The sequence below is a fragment of the Erinaceus europaeus genome, chromosome 15 (genome assembly GCF_950295315.1).
Source record: "Erinaceus europaeus chromosome 15, mEriEur2.1, whole genome shotgun sequence".
In the NCBI taxonomy this organism is placed as follows: domain Eukaryota; kingdom Metazoa; phylum Chordata; class Mammalia; order Eulipotyphla; family Erinaceidae; genus Erinaceus; species Erinaceus europaeus.
This window is the reverse complement of record NC_080176.1, coordinates 20,063,062-20,087,715: the sequence shown is the minus strand read 5'-3', so window position 1 is coordinate 20,087,715 and position 24,654 is coordinate 20,063,062. Positions and strand designations below refer to the sequence as shown.

General features: G+C 44.8%; 2 protein-coding genes across 8 annotated transcripts in view; one reads left to right on the top strand and one right to left on the bottom strand.

Annotated features, from left to right (window-relative positions):
- Positions 1 to 16,814: 16,814 nt before the first annotated feature.
- AHSP (alpha hemoglobin stabilizing protein) lies at positions 16,815 to 23,903 on the bottom strand. Of its 6 annotated transcripts, XM_060173122.1 has the most exons (5): positions 23,766 to 23,819; positions 22,563 to 22,619; positions 20,294 to 20,467; positions 18,920 to 18,998; positions 16,815 to 17,155 (listed from the first exon to the last, which is right to left on the bottom strand). In XM_060173122.1, exons 4-5 carry the CDS (start codon positions 18,992 to 18,994, stop codon positions 16,952 to 16,954), a joined length of 279 nt encoding a protein of 92 aa, XP_060029105.1. In that variant the 5' UTR covers positions 18,995 to 18,998; positions 20,294 to 20,467; positions 22,563 to 22,619; positions 23,766 to 23,819; the 3' UTR covers positions 16,815 to 16,951. The 6 variants fall into 6 exon arrangements, with proteins under 6 accessions (XP_060029105.1, XP_060029106.1, XP_060029104.1 ...); XM_060173123.1 differs by lacking the exon at positions 22,563 to 22,619 and having other exon boundaries at positions 23,766 to 23,903; XM_060173121.1 differs by lacking the exon at positions 22,563 to 22,619 and having other exon boundaries at positions 20,294 to 20,489; positions 23,766 to 23,883.
- Positions 23,866 to 24,654, top strand: part of RUSF1 (RUS family member 1) — a 14,961-nt gene continuing 14,172 nt past the window's right edge. For both annotated transcript variants that reach the window (XM_016191272.2, XM_016191270.2), the window contains exons 1-2: positions 23,866 to 24,210; positions 24,295 to 24,409. In XM_016191272.2, the coding sequence (XP_016046758.1) occupies positions 23,908 to 24,210; positions 24,295 to 24,409 (418 nt within the window). In that variant the 5' untranslated portion in view covers positions 23,866 to 23,907. The remainder of the gene's footprint in view (positions 24,211 to 24,294; positions 24,410 to 24,654) is intronic.

Here is a 24,654-nt window from a genome sequence, read left to right as displayed (position 1 = left end):
TTCTGAGGGGCTGGCTTTGCTCTTGTATGGTGAATCCATTTAGGATTTCCTGGGTGTAGAAAAGAATAGTCTCATTAAAAAATTTTTGTTTTAAAATATTTATTTATTTTCCCTTTTTTTTAATTGTTGTTATTGATGTCATTGTTAGATAGGACAGAGAGAAATGGAGAGAGGAGGGGAAGACAGAAAGGGGGAGAGAAAGACAAACACCTGCAGACCTGCTTCATCGTCTGTGAAGTGACTCCCCTGCAGGTGGGGAGCCGGGGCTCCAACCCGGATCCTTACCGCCGGTCCTTGTGCTTGGCGCCACGTGTGCTGGACCCGCTGCGCTACCGCCTGACTTCCAGTCTCATTTATTAATGAATGCAAGTCAAAAGATGGGAGGGAAACCAGATAACATTGGTTTAGAAGGTCACGGTCAGATATTAGAAAGATTGATTAATCCATTCCAATCCACTAGTAGAAGAAAAAAGAATTGTTTAGTTACTTACTTTATTTCAATTTATTTTCCCAGAGCACTGCACAGCTCTGGTTTGTGGTGATGCCAGCGATTGAACCTGGGATCTTGGAGCCTCAAACACGAAAATCTTTTGCAGAATCACTATGTTACTTCTCCAGCCCACCCCCCCAAAAAAAAAACCTTTCCAAAAAGATCAAGATAAATTAAAACATATTTTTTCTCTCCTCTAGATGACCATTGAGATCTCTGTTACAAACTGGTTCTTCACTGCTGGTTTTTGAAATTGTACACTGGCAAATTTGTTTTATGCTGTGTAGTTTGTATGTCTTGATTATTTAGAGGTGATGGAGGGGGCCTGGAGGGATAGTATCATGGTTCTGCAAAAAGTCTTTCAAACCTGAGGCTCTGAGGTCCCAGGTTCAATCCTCCACATCACAATAAGCCAGAGTTGAGCAGTACTCTGAGAAAATACTACTACTACTACTGAGGACATTCTCCTCTTATGTCTCTTTCTCTTGCATAATGCACATTGGTTGGACCCAGTCTCTATAGTTTTCTGTCCCTATTTAAGGAAGATAAAAGAAGAGAGGGTCTGTTTAGGGTCTTGTCTCCATGATTCCTTTGGGCATCTCCTTCTGGAACAGCTTGTACACTTAGCCCCTACTCAGAGGATTCTCTTTAGCCTTGAATTCTTTGTTTGTTTATTGGCTAGAGAGAAATTGAGAAGGAAAAGAAGGGGGAAGGGGGTGGTAGAGAGGTAAAGAGACAGAGAGACACCTGAAGCCCCTACTTCACCACTCGTGAAGCTTTCTCCCTGCAGGTGGGGACTGGGGGCTTGAACCTGGGTCCTTGTGTACTGTAATGTGCATGCTTAACCAGATGTGTCACCGCCTGGCCTCACCTTGAAGTCTTTATCTGCTTCTTCCCTAGCTTTATTTAATAATGTGGATTTTTGTTTTTCTTCCCTATCTAGTGGGTGTCTTAAAGACTCTAGATGTATGCCCAGATGGGGTGGTGATACAAATGCTTCTTACTGAGAGTCGGGCGGTATCACAGTGGGTTAAATACACATGGTACAAAGTGCAAGGACTGGCATAAGGATCCCAGTTCAAGCCCCCGGCTCCCCACCTGCAGGGGTGTTGCTTCACAAGCAGTGAAACAGGTGTGCAGGTGTCTTTCTTTCCCGCTCTCTGTCTTCCCCTCCTCTCTCCATTTCTCTCTGTCCTATCCAACAACAATAACTACAATAATAAAACAACAAGGGCAACAAAAGGGAATAAACAAATAAATATTTTTAAAAAAATGCTTCTTACTATGTGTAGAAATTCACTGGGGTTGTCCCTTTATCCCCTAGTGTTGACCTGCCAGCTGTATAGGCCTTATGCAGCAAATGAAACATAAACTAAAGTTGGTGTCCTTCCTCACAGGACGTGTGTCCTACTGGGAGTAACTTGAACTCAGTGGTTTCTAGAGAGTGCTTAATCCCCAGCATTGGCCTGGGTGGAAGGTGTTAGCAGCTGTGATGTCCATGAACGGTCTCATCCATTATGTACTGCTGGGTCTCAGTAAAACGCCATCAGAAGCCTCATTCCATTTCTGTGTCTATAGCATAATAGATCTACTTGGAGAATGGAGGTATAATTTAGGGAGCTAGGTCTCTCCCTCTCTTTATCTTCCCAGGGGCTTGTACTGGGGTCCTTGACTTCCTGATTAAGAGCCACTGTAGTCCCTCTCCTCTCCCGGATCAACTAGGAATACCAAAGGAGACCACCCAGACCGAAACAAGACAGGACTAGAATGATCACAGAAACCCAGTAAATCACCCGTGAGTACAAACACGCGTGGCTGGTGACAGAGAGGAGAGAGGGGCCTAAGGAGAGATTAAGTGACTGCTAACAGTTCGACAGTTTGTCAGTGGAGACACCACCTCCAGTCTGCTCCACTAACAAGGGGACAGCTGAAGGGAGGAAAGGACTCCCCAGAGACTCACCAAGTACAACTCTGAGTCTCCATTGCTACTACCCTCAGAATCTGAAGCAGCAACAGGGAGGGACACCAGGGCACAGAGATCTAACCGGGAAACTCAGGAGAAGACCTATACCTCGGTGGCATAACTGAAGGGCTGTGAAAGTCTCTTTGCATAACCACTGGATTATCTCTGCCACACCCTGCTTTATCTCTTGGTCAGGAGTCATTGATTAAGCCAAGAAGCCTATTGATAGTTTAAAAGTCCTCAGGCTACCATAGCCTACAGGGGAAAAAAAAAAAAAGGCTTTTACACCACTGAACTCCAACTCAGGGATTGAAAAAACTGTTAACTTATATAAAATGGTTAAAACAACAAGAAAAAATATTGGAGACTCGAACCAGGACAAGAGTCCAGCTAAAAGTCCTCCAGAGGGTGAAGCACAAAACAACGAGTTCAACATCCAAACATTAGCTAAGGAAATAATAACAGGAGTGAGTAAAGAATTTGAAAAAATTGTAATCAGAACTGCAGGAACAACAAATGAGAATATGGAAGAAAATTCTAATTATCTCATGGTTATTAGAGAGCTGAAAGCTGAAATCGCTGAGCTAAGAAGGCAACTAGCTGAACAAGCTAAAACAATATCAGAGCAGGGCAACAAAATAGATGAACTCCAGAAAGCAGTAGAGGGCAGAGAGAATAGAATCAATGAGGCTGAAGACAGAATTAGCAAGATTGAGGATGAACTAGAGACAACTAAAAAAGAAGTAAGAGATCTCAAAAAGAGATTAAGAGATGCTGAAAACAACAACAGAGTCCTATGGGATGACTTCAAAAGAAACAATATACGCATTATTGGCTTACCAGAGGAAGAAAGAGAAGGGGAGGAAGAAAGCGTTCTCCAGGCCATAATAGCTGAAAATTTCTCTAGTCTAGACAACACCAAAGACATAAAGATTCAAGAAGCCCAGAGGGTCCCAAACAGAATTAACCCAGACCTAAAGACACCAAGACATGTCATACTTAGATTGGAAAGGAATAAGGATAAAGAAAGGATCCTCAAGGCTGCAAGAGAAAAACAAAGAGTCACCTACAAAGGAAAACCCATAAGATTAGCAGCAGACTTCTCCATACAAACACTACAGGCCAGAAGAGAATGGCAAGATATCTATCGAGTGCTCAATGAGAAAGGCTTTCAGCCAAGAATACTATATCCTGCTAGATTGTCATTCAGACTAGATGGAAGCATCAAAACCTTCTCAGACAAGCAACAGTTGAAGGAAGCAACCATCACCAAGCCTGCCTTGAAAGAAGTTCTGAAAGGTTTCCTATAAACAACCAGACCACCACAAATAGAACATATATCAAAACACTCTAAAACTCTACAAGAATGGCGTTAAAATATCTTCAATCTTTGATATCAATAAATGTGAATGGCCTGAATTCACCTATTAAAAGACACAGAGTAGGAAGATGGATCAGAAAACACAACCCAACAATATGTTGTCTACAGGAAACTCACCTAACGCAACAAGACAAACACAGACTTAAAGTGAAAGGATGGAAAACTATCATTCAAGCCAATGGCCCACAAAAAAGGGCAGGAACAGCTATTCTCATATCTGACATGATAGACTTTAAAATAGATAAGATTAAAAAAGATAGGAATGGACACTACTTAATGCTCAGAGGATCAGTCAATCAAGAGGACTTAATAATTATTAATATCTATGCACCCAATGAGAAACCATCTAAATACATCAAACTTCTACTGAAAGAGCTACAGCAATATATTAACAGTAACACAATCATAGTAGGGGACTTCAACACCCCACTCTCTCAACTTGACAGATCATCCAGGAAGAAAATCAGTAAAGACATAAGGGAGCTAAATGAAGAGATAGATAAACTAGAACTATTGGACATTTTCAGAGTCATTCATCCCAAGAAACTGGAATACACATTTTACTCAAATCCACATGGATCATTCTCAAGGATAGACCATATGTTAGGCCACAAAGACAGCATCAGCCTATTCAAGAGCACTGAAATCATCCCAAGCATCTTCTCAGACCACAGTGGAATTAAACTAACACTTAACAATCAACAAAAGATTAGTAACAGTGCCAAAATGTGGAAGCTCAACAGTACACTTCTTAACAACTTCTGGGTCAAAGAGGAAATCAAGGAAGAAATCAAAATGTTTCGAGAGTTCAATGAAAATGAAGACACAAGCTATCAAAATATTTGGGACACAGCTAAAGCAGTCCTAAGAGGGAAGTTCATAGCTATACAAGCACACATTAGGAAACAAGAAAAGGCACAAATAAACAGCCTGATTGCACATCTTAAAGACCTAGAAGAAGAACAACAAAAGAACCCTAAAGCAACCAGAAGGACAGAAATTACTAAAGTTAGGGCAGAAATAAATAACATTGAGAATAGGAAAGCCATACAAAAGATCAATGAAAGTAAATGTTGGTTCTTCGAAAGAGTAAACAAAATCGATAAACCTTTAGCCAGACTCACAAAACAAAAAAGGGAGAAGACCCAAATAAATCGGATAGTAAATGAAAGAGGAGATATCACAACAGACACTGCAGAAATTCAACATATCATGCGAGGCTTCTATGAACAACTATATGCCACCAAGTTAGAGAACCTGGAAGAAATGAATGATTTCCTAGATACCTACCAACTTCCAAAACTAAGTCAAGAGGAAGTGGATAACATGAACAGGCCCATCACAGCTAATGAAATTGAAACAGTTATCAAAAATCTTCCCAAAAATAAAAGTCCTGGACCAGATGGTTTTACAAATGAATTCTATAAAACTTTCAAAGAAGAACTAATACCTCTACTTTTAAAAGTCTTCCAGAAGATTGAAGACACTGGAATACTCCCTGCCAGCTTCTATGAAGCCAACATCACCCTGATACCAAAAGCAGACAGGGACACAACCAAAAAAGAAAACTACAGACCAATATCTCTGATGAACATAGATGCGAAAATATTGAACAAAATTCTAGCCAACCGGATACAGCAGTATATCAAAAAGATTGTTCATCATGACCAAGTGGGGTTTATCCCAGGCATGCAAGGTTGGTTTAATATACGTAAATCAATCAATGTGATCCACCACATCAACAAAAGCAAGACCAAAAACCACATGGTCATATCAATAGATGCAGAGAAAGCCTTTGACAAAATACAACATCCCTTTATGATCAAAACACTACAAAAAATAGGAATAGATGGAAAATTCCTGAAGATAGTGGAGTCTATATATAGCAAACCTACAGCCAACATCATACTCAATGGTGAAAAACTGGAAGCATTTCCTCTCAGATCAGGTACTAGACAGGGCTGCCCACTATCACCATTACTATTCAACATAGTGTTGGAAGTTCTTGCCATAGCCATCAGGCAGGAGCAAGGAATTAAAGGAATACAGATTGGAAGAGAAGAAGTCAAACTCTCCTTATTTGCAGATGACATGATAGTATACATGGAAAAACCTAAGGAATCCAGCAAGAAGCTTTTGGAAATCATCAGGCAATACAGTAATGTGTCAGGCTATAAAATTAACATTCAAAAGTCAGTGGCATTCCTCTATGCAAACACTAAGTTACAAGAAATTGAAATCCAGAAATCAGTTCCTTTTTCTATAGCAACAAAAACAATAAAATATCTAGGAATAAACCTAACCAAAGAAGTGAAGGACTTGTATACTGAAAATTATGAGTCGCTACTCAAAGAAATTGAAAAAGACACAAAGAAGTGGAAAGATATTCCATGCTCATGGGTTGGAAGAATTAACATCATCAAAATGAATATATTACCCAGAGCCATCTACAAATTTAATGCTATCCCCATCAAGATCCCAAGCACATTTTTTAGGAGAATAGAACAAATGCTACAAATGTTTATCTGGAACCAGAAAAGACCTAGAATTGCCAAAACAATCTTGAGAAAAAAGAACAGAACCGGAGGCATCACACTGCCAGATCTCAAACTATATTATAGGGCCATTGTCATCAAAACTGCTTGGTACTGGAACATGAACAGACACACTGACCAGTGGAATAGAATTGAGAGCCCAGAAATGAGGCCCCACACCTATGGACATCTAATCTTTGACAAAGGGGCCCAGACTATTACATGGGGAAAGCAGAGTCTCTTCAACAAATGGTGTTGGAAACAATGGGTTGAAACATGCAGAAGAATGAAGCTGAATCACTGTATTTCACCAAATACAAAAGTAAATTCCAAGTGGATCAAGGACTTGGATGTTAGACCAGAAACTATCAGATACTTAGAGGAAAATATTGGAAGAACTTTTTTCCGCATAAATTTTAAAGACATTTTCAATGAAACAAATCCAATTACAAGGAAGACTAAGGCAAGTATAAACCTATGGGACTACATCAAATTAAAAAGCTTCTTCACAGCAAAAGAAACCACTACCCAAATCAAGAGACCCCTCACAGAATGGGAGAAGACCTTTACATGCCATACATCAGATAAGAGTTTAATAACCAACATATATAAAGAGCTTACCAGACTCAACAACAAGACAACAAATAACCCCATCCAAAAATGGGGGGAGGAATTGGACAGAATATTCACCACAGAAGAGATCCAAAAGGCCGAGAAACACATGAAAAAATGCTCCTGGTCTCTGATTGTCAGAGAAATGCAAATCAAGACAACAATGAGATATCACTTCACTCCTGTGAGAATGTCACACATCAGAAAAGGTAACAGCAGCAAATGCTGGAGAGGGTGTGGGGTCAAAGGAACCCTCCTGCACTGCTGGTGGGAATGTCAATTGGTCCAACCTCTGTGGAGAACAGTCTGGAGAACTCTCAGAAGGCTAGAAATGGACCTACCCTATGACCCTGCAATTCCCCTCCTGGGGATATATCCTAAGGAACCCAACACATCCATCCAAAAAGATCTGTGTACACATATGTTCTTGGCAGCACAATTTGTAATAGCCAAAACCTGGAAGCAACCCAGGTGTCCAACAACAGATGAGTGGCTGAGCAAGTTGTGGTCTATATACACAATGGAATACTACTCAGCTGTAAAAAATGGTGACTTCACCGTTTTCAGCCGATCTTGGATGGACCTTGAAAAAATCATGTTGAGTGAAATAAGTCAGAAACAGAAGGATGAATATGGGATGACCTCACTCTCAGGCCGAAGTTGAAAAACAAGATGAGAAAAGAAAACACAAGTCGAACCTGAAATGGAATTGGAGTATTACACCAAAGTAAAAGACTCTGGGGTGGGTGGGTGGGTGGGGAGAATACAGGTCCATGAAAAATGATGAATGAAATAGTGGGGGTTGTATTGCTAAATGGGAATCTGGGGAATGTTATGCATGTAAAAAAAAAAAAAAAAAAGAAGTAGAAACGCAAAGCAGAAATTGACTGAGTTTGGAGTACGGCACCAAAGTAAGAAAGCAGATGTATACTAGAGTTTGCAGTGAGTACCTCCCTAATACTTCCTCTCCACTTTTCCAAGCTTTGGGTCCATGATTGCTCAACAATTTGTTTGGCTTTGTATGTTAACTCTCTTTTCAGTCACCAGGTTCCAGGTGTCATCAGGATGCCGGCCAGACTTCCCTGGATTGAAGACACCACCAATGTGTCCTGGAGCTCAGCTTCCCCAGAGACCCATCCTACTAGGGAAAGAGAGAGGCAGACTGGGAGTATGGACCGACCAGTCAACGCCCATGTTCAGCGAGGAAGCAATTACAGAAGCCAGACCTTCTACCTTCTGCAACCCTCAATGACCCTGGGTCCATGCTCCCAGAGGGATAGAGTGGGAAAGCTATCGGGGGAGGGGGTGGGATATGGAGATTGGGTGGTGGGAATTGTGTGGAATTGTACCCCTCCTACCCTATGGTTTTGTTAATTAATCCTTTCTTAAATAAAAAATAAATAAATAAATAAATAAATAAAAAAGAGCCACTGTAGTGACTGGCCCCAGTATCTTTTGGAGGATAATGAAACACAGAAATGGAATGAGGCTTCTGGTGGCGTTTTACTGAGACCCAGCAGTACAACAGAGCAGGTGGGGACCAGGGGCTTGTACCTGGGTCCTTGAATTCCTGATTAAGAGCCACTGTAGTGACTGGCCCCTGGTCCCCACCTGTAAGGAGGAAGCTTCACAAGCGGTGAAGCAGTGCTGCATGTCTCTCTCTCTCTTTCTCTGTCTCTCACCTCCAGTCTCTGGGTCTCAGGGCCTGCACTATGAATCCACCATTCCTGGTGTCCATTTTTTTCTTTTTTTCCCCTTCCATTTTATTATATAGGACAGAGAGAAATTGAGAGACAATGGGGAGATAAAGAGAGGGAGAGAAAGTTAGATACCTGCACAGCTGCTTCACTGCTCGTGAAGCAGACCCCCTGCAGGTGAGGAGTGGGGACTCGAACTCAAGTAATATGTGTGTTTAACCAGGTGTGCCACTGCCTGGCCCCTCTCTCTTTCTCTCTATCTCTCTCTCCTTTCTCAATTTCTCTCTGTGTCTATCAAAAATAATAAATAAATGAAAATAGAAAAAAAAATCAAGAAGTCTTTCATAGGTAAAGGTGTTCCAGCTGTCCAATAGACAACCGCAATGTCTCTTCCCCAGGATTAATGTTTAAGTCCCCAAACTTTTGAGTTAGGAATCACACACTGCTTCTCAGATAACTTCCCAGATGAGACAACCACTGCAGACTTCAGGCTGGGGAGGAGATAGCATAATGGTTCTGCAAAAGACTTTCATGTCTGAGGCTCTGAGATCCCAGGTTCACTCCCCAGCACCACCATAATCCAGTGCTTTGGTATTTCTCTATATTTCACTAAAAATAAATAATAAAATAAAACTAAAAAAAAGAAAAAGAAAGGGCAGATGGGAAAACACAAAGTAAAACTTGGACTAGGTTTCGTGTATTGCACCAAAACAAAGGAATATGGGAGAGGAAATGGGATAAAACAAGCTAAATGAATGCTCCAGAGACAACTCATTTAAGAGGTGACAGGTGGAAGGAATGAGAAAAGCAACAGGGAGACAAGGTTCTATGAGTCTACAGGAGTTCTCCCATGCGACACACAACTACCTACAATAGACTGTTAAAACAACCTGACCAAGCCATAGCTCCAGGCATCTTTGGACATCTTTCTTTATCTTTTTAAAAAAAACTTATTTATTTATTGGAGGGAGACCATCAGAAATCAAGAGGGAAGGGGGAGAGAGAGAGGAAGAGAGACAGAAGATACCTGAAGCCCTGCTTCACCACTTGTGAAGCTTTGTAGGTGGGGACCGGGGACTTGAACCTTGTGCATTGTAACATGTGCACTCAACCAGGTGTACCACCACCCAGCCCCATAGACATCTTTTTTTTCTTCCATTTTTTTATTTGTGGTTAATGTGGGGTTCAGAGAGGCCCCAAATATTGAGAACAGCTGTTGGCCCAAGGCCAATTGTTCCTTGTTTCGTGTGGATATTTCCACCTGTGCCCATCCTGTGATAACTATAAAAAGGTGGGACGAGAAGGGATCGAGGTCGCAGACTCTCCCTTTGCTTGGAAGGGTGTCGGCGGCCCAAGCTTAAGCTTGCTAATAAAGGCTCTTGCTATGTGATTCTGGTCTTCTTTGCATGAGATCGGGACTCGAACTTCTGGGCATAACAGTTAATAGTTGGTTATAAGATTGTAAGATTACAGTATATAGTTCCACACCACATCCACCACCCTCCCACCTCCCAAAGATAAGCACTAGAGTTCTCACAAGTCTTAGAAACAGTTTGCTGGTTTCTGCATTGTTGTTATTGTGGTTCCAAGTTCATGTGTGTCAGTTCTCTAGATTTAACATATAAATGAAACCATCCAGTATTTATCTTTCATCCCATTACTTATTTTGCTAGGCATAATCACTTCAAGTTCCACCCATTTTGTCCCAAAGGACACAATGTCATCTTTTTGATTGCAGAGTGGTATTCCATGGAATATATACCTCATAAGCTCTTTAGCGGTCATCTGTTGATGGGCATTTAGGTTGCTTCCACTCTTTAGCTCTTATGAATAATGCAGCTATGAACATAAGGTTGCATGTGTCCCTTTGAATTAGTGTTTGAGTGTCCTTTGGATAAAAGCCTAAGAGTAGTGTTGCTGGTCATAAGATAATCCCATTTTTATTTGTTTAAGGACTCTCCATGTAGTTTTCCAAAGGAACTGCACCAGTTCACATTCCCACCAACAGTGAATCAGATTTCTTGGGGCTACAAAGCCCCAGGTTCAATTCTCAGTGCCACCATAAGTCAGGGCTAAGCAGTGCTCTGGTAAAAATAATTAATTAATTAATTAATTTAAAAGAAATGAATGCAAGATGATTTATAGTTTGTTTTTCTTCTTTTTCAAAGCTATGCCTACTTTTTGGAAGCCCCACAGATGGATTGAGATAGAAGTGATCATGGATCTTTTCTCCTACAGAAGATAGAAGATGGTCCATTCACCACAGCTATTCTTTTTTTAAAAAAAAAATTTTATTTATAAAAAAGAAACATTGACAAAACCAAAGGATAAGAGGGGTACAGCTTCGCACAGTTCTCACCACCATAACTCTGTATTCCCTCTCCTCCCCTGATAGCTTTCCCGTTCTTTAACCCTCTGGAAGTATGGACCCAAGGTCATTGTGGGTTGCAGAAGGTGGAAGGTCTGGCTTCTGTAATTGCTTCCCCGCAGAACATGGGCATTGACAGGTTGATCCATATTCCCAGCCTGTCTCTCTCTTTCCCTAGTGAGTAAGGGCTCTAGGGAATCTGAGCTCCAGGACACATTGGTGGGGTTGTCTGTCCAGGGAAGTCTGGTTGGCATCATGCTAACATCTGGAACCTGGTGGTTGACAAGAGAGTTAACATATAAAGCCAAACAAATTGTTGACCAATCATGGACCTAAGGGCTGGAATAGTGCAGATGAAGTGTTGGGGGTCCTCCATTTTGTAGATAGCTAGTAGGCATATTTTAGTTAAATTCCAAAAGGGCCTGTGACTATACTAGGTTTTTTTTTTTTTTTTTCCCTTTTTCTTTTTGCCCGAGCCTGAAATCTGATATGCCGGTAGATCTAAGTTATTGTCTGGGGAAATGATGTCATGGCTGGGAAAAGGACCAGAAAGGTGGATCAGGGAAGAGAGTTGCTCCCTAATATGGGAAAGGGGTATAAATATTGTTGACTGTAAACCCCATCAATTTGATGTGATCTGGGGCCCATAATTAGCTTAGGAACCTATGTGACCTCTGCATCCCTGTAGATCTGAGCTCATATTCTGTGGTCATGAGTAGGAACATTCCAAGCTGCCTCAATATCGACTGTCTTCCTCAGGTATAGCGTAGAGTATGTTGTCCATCCTCCCTTTGGAGGATGGAACATTCTCTACCATTGTTGATCCAGGTTGAGGGCAAGGTCCTATGGGGGCCCACAAAGGGGTCACTACAGCTATTCTTTCCCCCTCTATTATCTCTGAATTTTCCAACCGTCCAATAAATGTCTATCTTATCTCCAAGATAGTCTGGTTACTTCTCAGTAGTCTCACTCCTTTTTAAAAAATATTTTATGTATTTATTTTAATGAGAGATACAGAGAGATAGAGAGACCACAGCACTGCTCAGCTCTGGTTTATGGGATGCTGGGGATTGAACTTGGGACATTGGAGTCTCAAGCATGGAAGACTCTTTGCATAACCATTATGCTGTCTCTCCAGCCACAAGTGGTCTCACTGTTATAATGACCAAGAACTCGGTCACAGTTTTCTATGTCTTGGCAGCACCTCTGGGTGCTGGAGAGACCAGAAGTGAGGGCATTGTGGCCTATGTCCTGATAACAGGTACAATTCCGTGCAATTCTCACCACCAGAGTTCCGTGTCTGATCCCCTCCATTGTAAACTTCCCTATTCTTTATTCTTCTGGGAGTATAAACCAAAATTATTTATGGGGTGCAGAAAGTGAAAGGTCTGGCTTCTGTAACTGCTCTGCTGGACATGGACATTGGCAGGTCGATCCACACTCTCAGCCTGTTTCTATCTTTCCCTAATGGGGAAGGGCTCTGCAGAAGTGAGACTTTGGGACATGTTGGATAGTATCTGCAACTTGGCAGTGCTCAGCTCTCCTTTGTCTTTTTCAGCACCCTTTTGCCAGTTCATAGATGACTTACAATATTCCACCACGGTTTCTCTGTCCCCTCCTCTATAGGTCTAGAAATCCTGCTTCCACTTAGAACTGTCAGGATTTGAAGATTATTTATTTATTTATTTATTTACATATGTTAGGAGAGTCACCCTAGGTGCTGTCTTCAGGCCATCTTGACTTCATGCCATCTTGACTCTGTCCCCAGAGTCTCACTTTCTCTAGTTCTTGCCCCGTGGGCTGGAGACTGGGGTCTCCTCTGTCCTCTCCACACTCCAAGCTTGTCTGCTCTGGAAGCTCCTGCCTTTCTCAATTTTCACAGGACACCATCTGTCCTTCACTGGGGGTCCTGACTTTTGTAGGTTTCCAGTCAAGAGTGAGTGGGCTTCGTCCCCTCGTGTGACGCAGATTCAAGTGAGTTCCAGGAGAAGCGAGACTTGCCAGCATCTTGAAAAGTTGAGTGGCTGGGGGACCATTTGGTAGCTCAAGTGGTAGAGTACAAATACTACCATGCAGAGGACCTGGGTTTGGTAAGGAGATGAAGGCATAGTGATAAGCTTGGTGTCAAAAGGAGGTGGGGGAGAGGGAGAGGAAAAGGGAGAGGGAGAGAGAGAGGGAGAGGGAGAGAGAGAGGGAGAGGGAGAGAGAGAGAGAGAGAGAGAGGAGAGAGGAGAGAGAGAAAGGAGCAAAGTAGTGGTTGTGGAACAACATACTTTCCTTTTCCTCTAGGGGGCACTACTCTTTGTCTGTCTGCCTGTCTTTCTGTCTTCCCCAGAGCAGCTGCAGCCCTGGCATCCTGCTTCCTCCCTTGAGGAACTCCACATGCAGCAGCTGTTACCTGTCTTTGGGTCAGAACTTTAATGTTAATTCTGTCTGAGTCCTTTCTTTCATCCCAAAAGTGAGTCTAAACCTCTCAAATTACTTGACAGGGGAAGACTAACGGAGATTGTTGCTTGTAGTTGATCTACGACTCAGTAATGAGGAAATAAGATCTTGCTGTGTGGGGCCAGGCAGTGGCGCACCTGATTAAGCACACATATTACAGTGAGTGAGGATCCAGGTTCAAGCCCCTGGTCCCCACCTGCAGGGGAAAACTTCCCAAGTGAAACAGGGCTGCAGGTGTTCTTCTCTCTCCCTCTCTATCCGCCTGTCTCTCTCTCTCTCTCTCTTTCTCCTTTATCTCCCCAATCTTTGTCTATATCCAATAATAAATAAATAATGTTTAAAAATCTTGCTGTATTACTAGAAAGTGAAATTTCACACATAGCTTTGCTAGCACCCCCCACCCCAAGATGGTCTGGTGTTGGAATTTACTAATTTACTCTTTATCTCTTGGAGTTTCCCCAGAGACAGGCAACATTTTATGCAATGGTTTCTGAGTGCTTCTTCATCTCATTAGTGCAAAAATGGGTACATTCTTTCCATGGCCTTGGTAGCCACTTCCGTGGTGATTGGAATAAATACAAATAAATTGATTTTTAGGTGAGGAGAGAGTGAGGGGTCAGTGTGTGACACCATCCCCCTCTGGCTGGGGGGTTGGATCCCTCACTCAGAACCTCTTGGAGCTCGACGGGCAGCCCCCCTGCTCCATCCTGAGCATGTTCGCGGGAAGAAACACCCTCACGTTAACCCGGCAGGAGCTCTCAAGGCTGGATGTCCCATCTGTATGGAAAGTTCACCTGCAGTAGCTGAGCCAGAGAAGCTTCAGTTACCCTGTTACCCTTCATACAGGAATAGACTGAATTTAATGCCATTCTCTCTTCCCCCCCTCTCTCTCACTGGAACACTGCTCAGCTCTGGTGGTACTAGGGATTGAACTTGGAACCTTTGGGATCTTAGGCATAAAAGTCTTTTGTTGGGAGTTGGGCGGTAGCGCAGTGGGTTAAGCACACATGGCGCAAAGCACAGGACCAGTGAAAGGATCCCGGTTCGAGCCCCCGTCTCCCCACCTGCAGGGGAGTCGCTTCACAAGTGGTGAAGCAGATCTGCAGGTGTCTATCTTTCTCTCCCCTTTTCTGTCTCCCCTCCTCTCTCCATTTCTCTCTCTCCTATCCAACAATGACGACATCAATAACAACAACAACAACAACAAAACAAGGGCAACAAAAGGGAATATTTTTTTAAAATTAAAAAAAAAAGTCTTTTGTTTAAGCATTACGTTGTCTCCCCAGCCCATAATGCTCTTCTCATGTGGTTCCTATCTGGGTCTCGTTTTTCACAAAGACCTGTTTGAGGCTGTTGCCCCCTGAGCAGACCCTGGAACCCCATTATGAACTGAGAACACTTGAGGGGTGCTGTGGGAAGGCCCAGGCCTCTGCCATGGCCACTGATTGCTTCTCAGAGGAGCCTGCTGGTTGCCTGGGAGGCCACCACTCTTTTCTCTCCTGTGGGTTCTGGGGTGTCCTCCTCACAAACCAACATTGGAAGGCTAACTGGGGTGGGGGAGGGGTGCGGTGCCTGTTGCCTTTGGGCCTTAAGCCAGGGTACAAAGGTCAGAGGTGGGCCACATAGATCCAGAATGAAGACCTTTCTGTAGCTTATGGTGAGAAAAATAATAAATAGATAATAAATAAATAACTAACATACTCTCAACCCCAAGCCTTTCCTGAGGCAGAGAGAGAATACAGATAAAGATGAGCAGAGCCGCAACTGCCTCCTCAGCCTGCCCCTCCTGCCCTCTGTCTCCGCCCTGAAGCTGACGTAGAGATAGCGTGGCCTCTGTCCCAGCTCTTCCATGTGATGTATTTTTTTAATTCTTTTTAATTTTTTAAAAATATATTTGTTATTGGACAGAGAGAAACTGAGAGAGAAGGGGGAGATAGCAAGGAAGAGAGACAGAGAGACGCCTGCAGACCTGCTCCACTGCCTGTGAAGCGACTCCTCTGCATGTGGGCTCGAACTGGGATCCTAATCGGTCCTTGTGCTTTTGTGCCACGTGCGCTCAACCCGCTGTGCTACCACCTGACTCCCCATTTTTATGTATTACAAGTTTAAGAGGCCTGGCAAAAATAGCTCATTTGGATAGTGTACAGGACTCGGGTTCAAGCCGGGGCCCCACAGCGTTGAAGGAAACTTTAGTGCTGTGGTCTGTTTCTTTCTGTCTCTCTAGCCCGGCCTCTGTCTTTCTATCTGGAAACATGGACTGTACACACACACACACACACACACACACACACACACACACACACACACACCTCATGAGCCTGGCCTAGACTGGTTTTACCTCTGAGCCCTAAACAAGGCACAGAGTCAAGAGGTCAGAGGAAAATGAGCCTACTCCAGGGAGTGATGGAAGTGGAGGGCATCAGGGAAGGTGGGCCAGAGTCTCTGTTTCTCTGTTCTGGGGTGAGGGCCCAGAGAAGATAGAGCCAGGAGTTTTGCCACCTAAAAAGTAGGGGCTGTGTTGAATGGTTCCCCAAAAATCCCTTCCAATGCTAAACAAGAGGGCACAGGCTAGGAAGACAGCATAATAGTTATTAAAATGACTTTCATGCCAGAGGCTTTGAGAGCCCAGGTTCGATCCCCTGTACCACTGTAAGCGAGAGTTGTGCAGTGCTGGTATTGGAAAAAATACATAAATAAACTAGAGGGATACTCTGGAGAGGTAGGCTGGGGCAGGCTCAAGACTCAGAAGATCTTAGAACTTTGCTCAAGCTAGGGCAAAGGGCAGGAGTTGAGAACCAGCAGCAGGGGAAATGTTGATTCTGCCCAGCCAGGGTGGCCAAGCTTGGGAGTGTCTCAACTGCTCTCTTCTAAATAAGCATGTCAGAAGACTACCATTTCTGGAAAGCTTCAAAATCCCTCTTTCTTCTATAGTTCCCCCACCCACATACCCCACCCTAACCTACCCTTCACAGCATTTTCTCTCTCTCTTTCTTTTTTCTTTCTTTTAATTTTTTCCACCAGGGCTATCATTGAGGCTTGGGACCTGCCCAACTCCACAGCTTCCGGTAGTCATTTTTGTTTTCCTTTTTGATAAAGAGTTAGACAGAGACAGACAGACAGACAGAAAGGGACTGCAGCATTGCTTCACTATCTGTGAAGCTTCCTGCCTACAGGCACTCCCAGGTAGGGATGGGGTGGGGGAGCTCAAACCTGGGTCCTTGGAAACCTGTGTGCTCTAGCAGTTGAGACACCCTCTGGTCTAAGAAGAGAAGTCCCCAGGGTCAAGGTAGAGTTCAACATTTGAAGAAGCCAAGAGCCAGGAGATCCAGTGTTGGTCTTTATTGAGGTGTCAAGGCATCAAGGCAGAGTAACACCATGGAACAGAGCCCATGGAATCAAAGAGCACAGAGACGTGCCTTAAGTGTCTCTAGCTTCGAGGGAGCAGTGGGTGGGGAGGATGCTCACGAGGACTTGATGTGTTCCCTGTATTTGTCGAGGAAAGGTTCTGACAGAGCTAACATCCCTTCCCGCAGTTCCTGAAGAGCCATGTCCTTCTCTTGACACTCCCCCGTCAGTTGGTTTGTGTAATAGTTGGTATACAAGTCCATCCAGTCCTTCACTATGACCACCATGTCTTCCTCACTGACGAAAGGATGTGAGAAGACCTGAGAGGATGGGAGAGATTTGACAAGGAAACGGGGGTCAGCGATGTGATTCAGAAGCAGCTCCCCAACACACACTCCTTAGCACCCCAAGAACTCCCACCTTCTTCTCTGATTGGTATCCCCTGTCCTAGTGGTTTCCATCAATATGCCCACGACTCTCCCTGCTCCGAATGAGTTTCCCTGTTCTCCCCACGCCCACCTGCCAGCACTCTCAGGCCTGTCCTTCAAAACAAGGCACCTGAGGGCCAGTGGTGATGCGCCCAGTAGAGCACACTTATTACCAAGGCCCCAGTCCCCACTTGCAGGGGGGAAGTTTCACAGGTGGTGGACAGTGCTGTGTCTCCCTGTTTCTCTGTCTCTCTCCTACCCACCCCTCATTGTTTTTACTTCTCTTTGTCTCACAATCTCTCTCTAAAAAAAAAAGTGCCTGTATATCCAAAAACCCTGAAAGCACTAATTTAAAAGACTATGTGAATGATGCTCAAAGCTGCAGCATTCACAACAGCCAAAATAAAATGTGGATGTAATCTCAGTGTCCATCAACAGATGACTGGATAAAGATGATATGGAGCATACAGTCAGGAGAATATGATTCTGAAGGGCTGGGGAGACAGCAAAAATATTTTCATGCCAGATTCACCAAAGGTCCCAAGCTCAATTTCCAGCACCACCATAAGTCAAAGGAGATCATTGATGTGTGTATGTGAAATTAAAATAAAGTTAAATATATTTTAAAAAAATATTATTATGCAAGCAATAAGATAATGCTCATACCATTGGGAACAAAATGGGTGAATCTGGAGGTGACTGTGCTAAGTGAAAAGAAGCAGAGAGGTAACAGACAACTCCCAGAGAGTTGCACTGACATGTGAAATATGAATGACTGAAATGGGGCTGGGGAAACAGCATAATGGTTCTGTAAACAAACAAATAAAAACCAAAAACCATTTCCTGTCTGAGATTCTGAGGTCCCAGTTTCAATCCCCAGCACCACCATAAACCAGAGCTGAGAAGGAGCCAAGTGGTGGCATAGATGGTTAAGCCCTCACATTATAGTGTGCAAGGACCCAAGTTCAAACCCCTGGCCCCCACCTGCAGGGGGAAAACATCATGAGTGGTGAAGCAGGACTACAGGTGTCTCTCTCCCTCCATATCTCCTCCTCACCTCTCAATTTCTCTCTGTCTCTATCCAATAATAAATAAATATTAAAAAAATAAACCAGAGATGAGCAGTGCTCTGGTCTTTTTTTCTCTGTGTCTCTCTCATATAAGTCAAATAAAGGTAACCAAACTCTCTCTTGGACTCTTGGACTTTGTGAAAACTATGTTTTTTTTTGGGGGGGGCAGAGGTGGGCACACAGAACTCTGGTGGAGGGTGTAGTGACTCATGCATACCACGTATGGATGTGAAGTCTTATGAGTTTGTTATAACATAAACAAACCGGGAGTTGGGTGGTAGCAGAGCGGGGTTAAGCACAGGTGGCACAAAGCGCAACGACCAGCATACAGATCCCAGTTCAAGCCCCTGGCTTCCCACCTGTAGAGGAAGTCACTTCACAGGTGGTGCACAAGCAGGTCTGCAGGTGTCTCTCTTTCTCTCCCCCTCTCTGTCTTCCCCTCCTCCTCTCCATTTCTCTCTGTCCTATCCAACAATGATGACATCAATAATAACTACAACAATAAAACAACAGGGCAACAAAAGGGAATAAATAAATAAATATTAAAAAAACATAAAGAAACATAAATAAATGTGCCTGGGCTCACCTGCTGGTCCAGCAGAGCAGTAAACTCCTTGATTCCTTTGGCAATGAGGTCCTTGTTGGTCTGAAGATGAGCCATTTGTCTAGAGAGAGAGAGAGAGAGAGAGAGAGGAGAGAGACATAGAAGGAGAGGTATTGAGAGAGTTTAAGAATATGAAGTAGCCTCTTTCCAAGTCTCCAGCTGTCTTCTGCAATCTACCCTCCCTCCTCTTGAAGGTCCTGGGATACCCTACAAGGACGAGCTGCCCTCCAATCCTTTTCAAACCTTGTTCCTGCTCTAAGAACACCCCCTGCCCCAGCCCCCATCAGCTCACCTGGAGGTCCGACAGTCCCAAGTATGTGTCACCTAGACTTTTCAGGATCTGTGCGCACCTCCGCATTAAGCCAGATATAGACAAGCTGGCAGGTGCCAGCGTAAGGGGGCGGGGGGAACGCCCTGTGCTTGGGCCTTGAGGGAGAGGCTGATAGGTCAATTTGGGGAGGGAAAGGAGGGAGAGGTGGCCCTGTTGCTAGAGAGATAGCTGGGCCTAGAGAAAGAGATAAGCAAGAGACCCAAGAAAAGCAAGCCGGGGCCAGGCTGCTGCTCTCTTGCCGTAACATCCCTGTGTCCAGGCTCCAGACAGAAACACAAACACCAGGGCTCAAGTCTCGGTCACAGGCATGACAAGGTGTGTGCCTTATTCTCGTCACTCATTCAATAAGACAATCCGATTCTTTTTCAATTCTTTTGTTTGTTTGTTTTCCTTTTAAGATCATTGCTGGGGCTTCACTGCCTCAGGCCAATTTATTCAGAGAGAGACAGAAAGCGAAAGCCAACACAACACAATGCTCCCTCTAATAGTGGTGTGTGTGTGTGTGGGGGGCGGTGACCTGGACTCAAACCTGGGTCCTGAGCATAGCAAAGTAGTTGCACTAGCCATGTGAGCTATTTTGTCAGTTCACAATTTTTTTTTTTTTTTTTTTATCAGAGTACTGCTCAGCTCTGGCTTATGATGGTGCTAGGGATTGAACCTGAGGCCTTGGGGCCTTGGGCATAAGAATCTTTTGCAGAATCATGCTGTCTCTCCCACCCACAACACACTTTTTGAAAAAAAAAAGATCAAAGCATTGAAATAGGCATGTGCGGATCTTCACAACGATTGACACAGAGCCAATAAGGCACGTGAAAAGATGTTCTACATTATGACCCATCAGAGAAGTGCAAATTAAAGCTCTGAGATGCCGTCAGCACATCCACTGTAAAATGAAAAGCCTGGTTAAAGTGTCAGTGAGGACAAGGGACAAGTAGAGTCCTCAGACATTGCCAGTGGGTGGGGAAAATGGCACAACGTACAGGGTTTATTTATTTATTTTTGAATACAGTTCAACACGTACTTACCACATGATCCCACAGTCCCAGCACTAGTTGGGAATGATCAAGACTGAACTTGCAGCTTCCGGTGGGAGGATCTGAGGAAGAGGGTGGCAGGAGCCATGTCTGGCTGTGAAGGTGGCAAGAAACCGCCCAAGAAGCAGGTCAAGGTTCAGTCCCCAGCAGTATCATAAGCCAAACCTGAAAATAAAAATTACAAAGCCTAGAATAGGAAAAAAGAAACTGTAGCCACAGAAAGTAGCACAGTAGTCAACTGGGCTTAGAGTAGCAAAGCGGAGACTAAAATGCTAAGGTAAGGGCTGGTAAAGTGTCTTCAACTCAGGTTCAAGCCTGGTCCCTCCCACAGTAAAGACAGCTTTGGTGCTGTGGTCTCTGTCACTCTCTTTCTCTCTCTGCTTCTTTATGTTTTAAAAAAATATCAATGTGCTCAAGGGAATGTTTATGACTATGGTAAATAAATATCTTGAGTATAAGGAGCATTTTAAATATTTCAATGATATATTTATTGGGTAGGGACAGAGAGAGGTCAAACAGGAAGACGACAGAGAGGGAAAGAAAAAGAGAGACACCTGCAGCACTGCTTGTTAAGTTTCGCCCTGCTGGTGGGGAATGGGGGTTTGATCCTGGCTCCTTGAGCATGGTAACATATATGCTTTATTCAGGTACACCACCACCTGGCCCCGAAGTACGTTTGAATACTGCCAGTAGGAACGCTCATTGGTCAATGTTCTTAGAAAAGTTTTGGCAAAATACAGCTACCTTCCAACCCAACAATTCTGCTTTGAACTCTGTTTCAAAGCAGTATTCATAGTCGGGGGTTCAGGCGGTAGCCCAGCGGGTTAAGCGCATGTGGCGCAAAGCCCAAGGACCCGTGCAAGGTTCCCTGTTCAAGCCCTTGGCTCCCTACCTGCAGGGGGGTCGCTTTACAGGTAGTGAAGCAGGTCTGCAGGTGTCTATTTTTCTCTCCCCTTCTCTGTCTTCCCCTCCTTCTCTCCATTTCTCTCTCTTCTATCCAACAATGATATCAATAACAACAATAAAAATATAAAATAATAAAAAGGGCAACAAAAGGGAAAAAATAAAATATTTAAAAAACTTTGCTTTCTTAAAAAAAAAAAAAGAAATATTCATAGTCAATGCATAGATAGGCCTGAACAAGGAGATGACCAAATCCCTGTCATAATGGAAAGGCAGTAATAACTGAAATGTCTATTCATGGGGAATTCTTTAAAGAAATGATGGCACACTCCCACCACAGCATGGCATATGGCTATTAGAATAGATGAAGCAGAGACATGTGCTGAGATGAAAAGGCCTCTAAGGCAGTGTTAAGTGACAGTGTTAAGTTAGAGCAGATTACCCCAGGCCAGGAGGCTGGGAGCATAGGAGCAAACATTAAACATTAAACTAGGGGTCGGGTGGTAGCACAGCGGGTTAAGCACACATGGCGCAAAGCACAAGGGTCGGCGTAAGGATCCGGGTTCGAGCCCCCAGCTCCCCCCCACCTGCAGGAGGGTCGCTTCATGGGCAGTGAAGCAGGTCTGCAGGTGTCTATCTTTCTCTCCTCCTGTCTTCCCCTCCTCTCTCAATTTCTCTCTGTCCTATCCAACAATAATAACAACAATGATAACAAGGGCAACAAAAGGGAAAAGGTGTCCTCCAGGAGCAGTGGAATTGTAGTGCAGGCACTGAACCCCAGAAATAACCCTGGAGGCAAAAAAAAATATTAAACTACATTTATTTTCCTTTCCTCCTCCTCCTTCTCTTCTTCTGCTCCTCTTCCTCTTTCTCCTATTTCTCCTCCTCCTTCTCCTCTTCCTCCTCCTCCTTCTCTTTTGCTCTCTGGCATATACAGGACCTCTTTCAAATCCTGTAAACAATGTTTACTTCTGGGGATTAATTGACACTTGGGGAATGGGAAGAGGGTCAAGTAGCAAGAGGCTCTGGCCTTATCTATATGTCACTGTGTGAAATATTTTACAGCAATAATCTTGTACTTTTGTTATAACTCTTTAAAAGATTGCAAAAACAGGGCTGGGGATATAGCATCATGGTGATACAAAAAGACGCTAATGCCTGAGACTCCAAAGTCCCAGGTTCAATGCCTTGCACCACTATAAGCCAGAGTTGAGCAGTGCTCTGGTAAAAGGAATGGAAAAAAAAAGATGGCACAGTTCTGAAACCATTAGCTTCCAGTTTGAGTCTTGCTCCAAAGCCACATTGAGTTTCAGCTACTCACTAAATAAGTCATCAATTAAATGAATGTTTTTGTTACCTTTCAGCTCTGGACAGTTGTGAGGTCAATATATATGTAGTACCCAGTTTCCCTGGCCTAAAGGAAGAATGAAATAATACCTATGTCTCAAAGAAAATAAACTAATAAACTCATTGACTCCACAAATAGATATTGGGTGCCCACCCACTTTGTGCCAGGCACTGTGCAAGGTAGTGGGCATGTTATCAGTCTCAAATACAATGCTCCTATCCTCCAGGAGTTTATGGAGGGAGTAAGAGGGCAAGTAATGAGAGCACAGACTGAGAGACAAGGCAGGACCCAATCTACAAGGATTTGTGGGCCATGGTAAGAGGCTTGTTTTGTTTTCAAACGTGAAGAAAAATCCACGGAAAAATCTGGAGGAGCATGTTGTTCTTCTTCCATAATGGTCATAGGAAGCCTCTGACATTTATTTATTTATTTACTTATTTATTTCACTTTTTTGCTGCCCAGGTTATCTTGGGCTCAGTGTCTCCCCTATTCCTGATGGCCATTATTTTTTTATAGCGGGTGAGAAACACAAAGAGATAGGGACACAGAGAGAGGAGAGACACCTGCAGCACTGCTCCACCCCTAGTGAAGCTTTCTCCCACTTGCATGTATCTGGTGCTTTTAGCCACTCCTTGCTGTAGGAGTCAGCACTCGGCATCAGATGGAAAGGAGTGACTTGCTGCGGGGGAGAGAAACCATCTCCCTCAAATTCTAGGAACCCCCTCTCTCATCTATGAACACACAAGAACTTCTTGCCAGTTTCCCTCTCCGGTTTATGGTGGTGCTGGGGATTGAATCTGGGATTTAATCCCAGGGATTAAAGTCTTTTGCAGAAACCACCATGCTGTCTCCCAGCCCTCTTGGTTTTCTCATTCTTCAGGGAGATGTTCTTAGAATTCTTTCAGAAATAATACTTTCTCGATCTTGTGGGAGGCTGAGGAGCAGACGATTTTTGAGTAGAGGGCGGAGATACCCAGAAGAAAAACCAAAGGACAGCTTTTTTAAGGTCTCGGGGGTCTCATGGGATCCAAATATGCACGCAACCCTAAATGCCTCTTAGGCGCCCACTATGGGCTAGACACCAGACAGTAAAGACATAGCCCCTGATCTCACAACAAAGATGGCACCAAGGCCCAAAGAGCGAGTCGCTGACTCGCTGACTCGCTCGAGATCACACAGCGAAAAATTCTGCACGGGTTCGTTTAGCGACACCTTTTTTCCTTCGCTGAACTCCGGAGTTGAGCGCGGAGGGCGTCATTCGCGAAGGAGGTTTGTCCCTCCGCAGCCGCCGTGGTCAGACCGGAAGTGGAGTCAGGACCGGAAGTGGAGTCAGGACCGGAGGCGGGGCCCCGGCATGGCCGACGACGTGGCCCTGGGCGCCCGGCTCTGCTGGGAGCAGTTCGGCTCCGGGGCCGCCCGTGGCTGCCGCGCCGCCGCCGACGGGAGCCTGCAGTGGGAGCCCGAGGGGCAGCGCTGGTGCGGGGCGTCCCGGGGCTCCGCAGGGAGGCCCGCAGGCGGGCGGCGGGGCGGCGGAGCGGGGCGTCCCGGGGTCGCGCAGGCGCTGCTCCGCGGGCTCCTGGCCGTGTTCCTGCCGCGGGGCTTCCCCGAGAGCGTGAGCGCCGACTACCTGCGCTACCAGCTGTGGGACTCGGTGCAGGTGAGCGCGGCCGGCGGGCGGGCCGACACCCGCTAGGGCCCCGCCTCGCCCCGCCCCGCCTCACCCCGCGGGTCCCTCCTCCAGGCTTTTGCTTCCAGCCTGTCGGGCTCCCTGGCGACCCACGCCGTCCTGCTGGGCTTGGGGGTCGGCGACGCCCAGGCCTCCGCGTCCGCCGCCACGGCCACCTGGCTCGTGAAAGGTGAGCGGGCCGCCTCCTGCTCCCACCCCGGGGTGCCGGCCGGGACGGGTACTTGGCGACCAGGTCTCCCCAGGGCCCTGCAGCCTGCTGGAGAGAACAGAAAAGAGAAAAGAACGAGCCAACCGAGTAGAGTTTGAAGATCTTATTGACAACATTCTGGCCAAGGCAGCAGGCAGGAGAGAGCAGGACACGGAAGTTGTAAAACACAAACACATCGGGGGTCGGGCGGTAGCGCAGCGGGTTAA

Bases quoted from the DNA above. Each gene is read 5' to 3' on its own strand.
- AHSP (XM_060173123.1), bottom strand. From the start codon at position 18,994: ATGGCTCATCTTCAGACCAACAAGGACCTCATTGCCAAAGGAATCAAG. The intron at 17,156-18,919 runs GTGAGCCCAGGC...CCATCCTCTCAG, and splicing joins CTGCTCTGCTGGACCAGCAG to GTCTTCTCACATCCTTTCGT.